This window comes from Mustela nigripes, chromosome 18 (assembly GCF_022355385.1).
Source record: "Mustela nigripes isolate SB6536 chromosome 18, MUSNIG.SB6536, whole genome shotgun sequence".
NCBI classification, from domain to species: Eukaryota; Metazoa; Chordata; class Mammalia; order Carnivora; family Mustelidae; genus Mustela; species Mustela nigripes.
The window spans coordinates 100225-105985 of record NC_081574.1 but is presented as its reverse complement, the minus strand read 5'-3'; the positions used below and the strand labels follow the sequence as shown (position 1 = coordinate 105985).

The following is a 5761-nucleotide window of genomic DNA, read 5'->3' as shown; positions in this document are numbered from 1 at the left end:
CTCCACTTTACCTGCCCACTGGCGTCTTCTGCCCCTGTAGAGATCCAGACGTGTATAATCTGATCTCAGGCTGATTTCATGGGTGAATGGAGTTCTTTTGTAGGTAATAAGCTCACTTTGGGGTACCGGCTGAAAAGGCACCTCCTCCTACTCCCCCGCCATCTTGTCCCTCCCATCATTAGTTTTTGATGCAGTGTTCTAAGACTCATTGTTTATGTACAGCACACAGTACTCCATGCAATACATGCCCTCCTTAACACCCACTACCAGGCTCCCCCAACCTCCCCCAACCCCCTCCCTTCTGAAACCCTCATTTTGTTTCTTAGAGTCCAGTCTCTCATGGTTCATCTCCCCCTCTTATTTCCACCCTTCTATTTTCCTTTCCTTCTCCTAATATACTCCATGTTAATCCTTATGTTTCACAAGTATGTCAAACCATATGGTAATTGACTTTCTCTGCTTGACTTATTTCACTGAGCAAAATCTCCTCCAGTCTCATCCATGTTGATGCAGAACTTGGGTATTCATCCTTTCTGATGACTGAGTAACATTCCATTATATATATGGACCACATCTTTATCCATTTGTCTGTTGAAGGGCATCTCAGCTCTTTCCATAGTTTAAAAACCAACACTAAATTATGCTGGCCAAACCCTAAAGTCATTACTTTCTCTCTCTGTCTCTCTCACACACACATCCTAAAAGATGCCTTAAAATAACACTTTAATTGGAGGAACAAGGCCACAACATTTAATAGCATAATATCTTAAATTTTGATGAATCAGATTTTGAGAAGAATAGAAAGGTTAGAAAGGAGTTCTGGGAGTAAATCAGACCTATACTCTTATAATCTGAAGTGCAATGACAGTAGCTTTTATTTTTATGTTTTTTATTTTTTATTTTTATTATTTTTATTTTTATTTTTTATTTTTATTTAAAATTTAAAAATGGCTTTTAAATATATCTTTCTCTGGGAAAATTCTCCTTTTGACAGCACCTTCCTCAGAGCTGCCTTCATGGCTTCATTCCGTAAGCTGTAGATAACTGGATTGAGTGTTGGCGGTATCACCGTATAGAATATGGAGAACATGAGATCCATAGCTGATTGGGAGTCAGAAGGTGGGTGCAGAAACTCAAAGCCTGCAGTGGAGAGGAAGAAGGTGACTACAAACAGGTGTGGTAGGCATGTGGTGAAGACTTTGGTCCGGCCCTCGGCTGATGGGATCCTCAGCACAGTAGAGAAGATGCGAATGTAGGAGAGCACGATGGAGACCAAGCAGATGAATGCTGCTGAGGTTGTGAAGGCAGCCACTGCAATCTCATTGATGAATTCATGAGAACAAGCTAGTTTCAGCATCTGAGGAACATCACAGAAGAATTGATGAATGACTCTCTCTCCACAGAGAGGTATGGAGAAGTTCACAGCTGTGTGCATGAGCCCAGAGAGGCCCCCAGCAAGCCACACTGCTGTCACTGCCTGCCTACAAGCATAGGAGTTCATAATGGTCTCATACTGCAGGGGCCGACAGATGGCGGCATACCGGTCATAAGACATTACTGTGAGGATGGCCACTTCTGATGAAGCCAGAGCTATGAAGAAGAACACCTGAAGAATGCATTGGCCACGGGAAATGTAACCATTGTTCATAAGTGAATTTGCGATAGACTGGGGAACTGTGACAGAGATGAAGCAGAGGTCCAGAAGAGAGAGGTGCTTCAGAAAGTAATACATGGGGGACTGGAGGCGATGATCCAAGCTGGTTACAGTGATAATGAGGAGGTTGCCTGTCAAGGCCAACAGGTATGTCACCAAAAACAGCAATGCATGTAAAATCTGAAGTTCATGGTTATCAGAAAACCCCATGAGGAGGAATCCACTCATGGATGTCAAGTTGGCCATGGTCACACTGAAGACAACAAGTATGATTCTGTTTAGGGAGCCAGGCAACAATAAGAGAGAATGTATGATATTTAGTATATCTGTATGTCAAATAATAGTGCACTCAGCATAGAGCTACAGAAATTGAGAAAAATTTATTCCCATAGTGATTAGGTAACATTTAACTTAGAAAAATCTTTACCACTGGATATTATACACAAATAATGAATCATGAAGCACCACATAAAAAACTACTGTATGATGACTAATATAATAAAAAAGAAAAATCTTTATGTATTATTAAAAAATATAACCCCTAAATGTGATCAATGCCTTCACACAGATCAAAAAGTTACTAGAATTTTCTGGAGCACAGTTTGGATTGTCAAAGGTGAGAAATTGATGGGGACAATGAACTACTTCCAGTCAACAAATTCATTGAGGATTTTGCCAATATACTAATATTATTACATCTTATACACAATACCTTAGGATTATAATGATGTAGTAAAACTTCCTTCATTAACCATATAGCAGAGATCAATGAATTAGAAACCATCTAAAATGAGGTTGTTTGTACCATCTTGTAAATGGGTCTAGGAACAGTCCAGATGTAGGGACAATGTTTCTTCTAAGGAGTCATATTCCTTACCTCTGAAAGGCACTCAACATTTTTTCAATAATGAAGTTTGGTTGTAATGAACTTCCCAGGGCAAGCTTAAACAGTGAAATAAACCTCAAAGCTTTAACATGCAGACACCACTGTTACTAAGCACTGAGTCCTGAGGTTGGGAAATTGAGAGATCTCACAACTGTTTGATGATGCCTTGTCCTTGTAATTCTTAAAACCTTAGGATGATTTGAATTCAGATATGTTCAATAAAGTTCATTTGAAAAAATAATGAGGGTTTTTTTTAAAAGAATTTATTTCTTTATTTGACAGAGATCACAAGTAGGCAGAGAGAAAAGGGGAAGCAAACTCCCTGCTGAGAAGAGAGCATGATGCAGGATTCAATCCCAGGACCCTGAGAACATGACCTGAGCCGAAGGCAGAGGCTTAACCCACTGAGCCACCCAGGTGCCCCAATAATGAAGTTTTAAAAAATGCACTTAGTTCTTACTATGTTGTAGGCAGAATGCTAAATAGTGGAGTATATGCCTTTTCAGTATTATCTCTACTGTGACTCTTAAAATAAGAATAAACAATTATTTATTCTTTTTCTATAGGGCTTGAAATATATCAGATAGTGAGTGCCCAGTTCCTAAAGTAACCAACCAACCAAACAAACAAACAAAACCTTAATACCACATGTAACATAATTGTTAGAGGGTTGGCTGATGTCACTCTTTATGTTAAATGGATTACTACAGAATGAGAAAATCATTCTGGGTGTCAGAATTACTCTTCTGATTTTTACTCCTTTTAAAAAATCTGTGGACATGTTGAAAGGTCAATCCATTTGCAATGAGTTTCTTCACCATGAGACAATTCCTTCACCATCTCTGTCCATTCTTCCAACTTTGACAATGGAACCCAACATAACAGCACTAAGTAAATACTTAGCTGGGTATATACATGATTGATTTCAATTCTACACAGTACTATCAACTTACTTGAGTTACTCCACCAGTTACTGTGATTTATTCCATTGATGAATCCCTAACCATGGAAAGAGGTTGAAAATCACTGAGCTAGTATCTTTTTGTTTTGCTGTCATTTATTTTGAGAGCTCACTGAAACTAAGTTTTAGGAAGTGCCTGGCAAACACATGGACATTGGATTGGAAAAGCATAAAACTTAAGGATGAGGGGTGCCTGGCTAGCTCAGACATTAATGTCTGCCTTTGGCTCAGGTCATGATCCCAGGGTACTGGGATCAAGCCCTGAATCAGGTTCCATGCTCAGAAGGAAGCCTGCTTCTTCCTCTCCCACTTCCCCTGCTTGTGTTCCCTCTCTTGCTGTCTCTCTCCATCAAATAATAGATTTAAAAAAGTCTTTAAAAAAATTAAATTAAATTAAAAAAAAACCCCTAACTGAAGGATGAAATATTGCCAGAGATGATGAAGGTTTGATCTACTCTATAGGTGTGAAAACTAGAGATAACAATTACAAGAGAAAATGAGCAGATAAAATCCTTATGGCTGATGGATGTGCAGAGAGGATGTCATATAACAGAGACAGGGAGACAGCTGGGAGAAGAGATGACTGTTATGAGAGAGACCCAGTCAAGGTGACTGTGTGCTGGCCTGGAAGTTGCATATAAGGGTCTGGAACTCAACACCACCAGTTCAGAAAATCATGTAGTAAATCAGCACCATGTGAAAATCATGTAGAAAAGCAGTTAATCTGACTCCTTTAGATGACATTTAAAATAATATTTCTAGGGGAAAAAAGACAGAAAAGAGAACAGAGAATGATATTTAGATACCATCAAATTTCAAGTGATATGCATGAGAGGGACCAGCCAAAGAAAGTGAGGAAGAATAGTCACAGAGGAAGGAGAGAACCAGAAGCAAAGATAATATCACAGAGCCAGTGAAAGAGATGTTTTAGAAGAAAAAGCTGCAATAGCATCACTTATTTAAGAAAGGAAATTTCAAATAACAACAAAACACATTGAATTTACCATTTTGGTCGTCATTTGTGAATTTGCTGGAGCTATTCAGGAGGAATCACAGGTAAATAAACATCATGAACATATTTAAAGAAATGAATGAGCTATGAGGGGAAATCATGCACTATGTGCTTCAGGAGGATGGCTATAAATTTCATAAAATATAAACAAACTTCACTCACCAGAGATGCTCTGATGCTCTTGGTCAGTAGGAACAAATCTCATTAATCCCAAGACCAAGCATCTTTGTTTTAGAGTCAAGCTGGTAGCTCAGAAATTTTCAGGCAAGGAGAGGACTAAGGTGCATTCATACAAGGCTGAACAGGGGGCATGGACTCCAGGGACATTTTCACTTCCCACAAAGCCCATGACACCCAAAGTGCAGCCAGTGCTGCCCAGGCACAAGGGAGCAAGGCTGTTCAGGGTGGTTGGTGTTTAAGTAAACACTGAGTTCAGAGGAAGGGGTTTGGTGGAGCTGTCCCCAAGGATTATCTCAGTGGAAAGTAAGTTAATTACTATTTTACTTTAACTGAATCTTATATTTGGTGCATTCCAGGGAGGTAAAAATACATCATATATATGATATATTTTCTATAGGATAACTTCAGACTTTGGTTATCAGAAAGGCATTTTATTGCAATATGAACATTTACTATGAGACCAGTTTTCTTTACAATGACAGAAACTGAAAAAAAAAACCCATCTTCCAACTATTCCTAAATATAAAAAATTCAATGTAAATTATATTCCATTTGACCAGCACTTAAAACAGCTCTAAGTTCACTTATTTTTGTATTTTTTAATGTTAATGAATTATAAAGCACTGGGTGTTCTATGTAAACAATGAATAATGGAACGTTAGCTTAAAAACTAATGGTGTACTGTATGGGGACCAACTTAACATAATAAAAAAATAAAGCAAGATTATGGATTCAGTACAAAAGTTTTTTCTTCTGTTATCCCTGAATCTAGAATATTAAGACTCATTCTTGTGGAATTCTGGTCACAAGCTAGTGGTTCTAAGGCAGCAATGTCTTGGTCCAAAAAGAATTATTAACCCAAACATTCCTCTGAAATCTTCTTTATAAATAGTCAAAATATTTCAATTCTCTAACTTCCCTTTCTATATTTTCCCTGTTCATGTATAAGAAAGCAACTGATTTCTGTGCATTGATTTTCTATCCTGCCACATTACTGAATGCTGTATGAGTTCTAATAGTTTGGGGGTGGAGTCTTTTGGGCTTTCCATATAAAATACCATGTCATCT

The 5761-nt window shown here is 38.2% G+C and overlaps 1 protein-coding gene across 1 annotated transcript; it reads right to left on the bottom strand.

Moving 5' to 3' along the window:
- Positions 1 to 946: 946 nt before the first annotated feature.
- LOC132006625 (olfactory receptor 14J1) lies at positions 947 to 1900 on the bottom strand (the record flags this gene model as incomplete). The annotated part of the gene is made up of 1 exon (XM_059384534.1): positions 947 to 1900. A coding segment is annotated over exon 1 (954 nt), but the record flags the coding sequence as incomplete, so codon positions are not given.
- Between the last annotated feature and the right edge of the window lie 3861 nt (positions 1901 to 5761).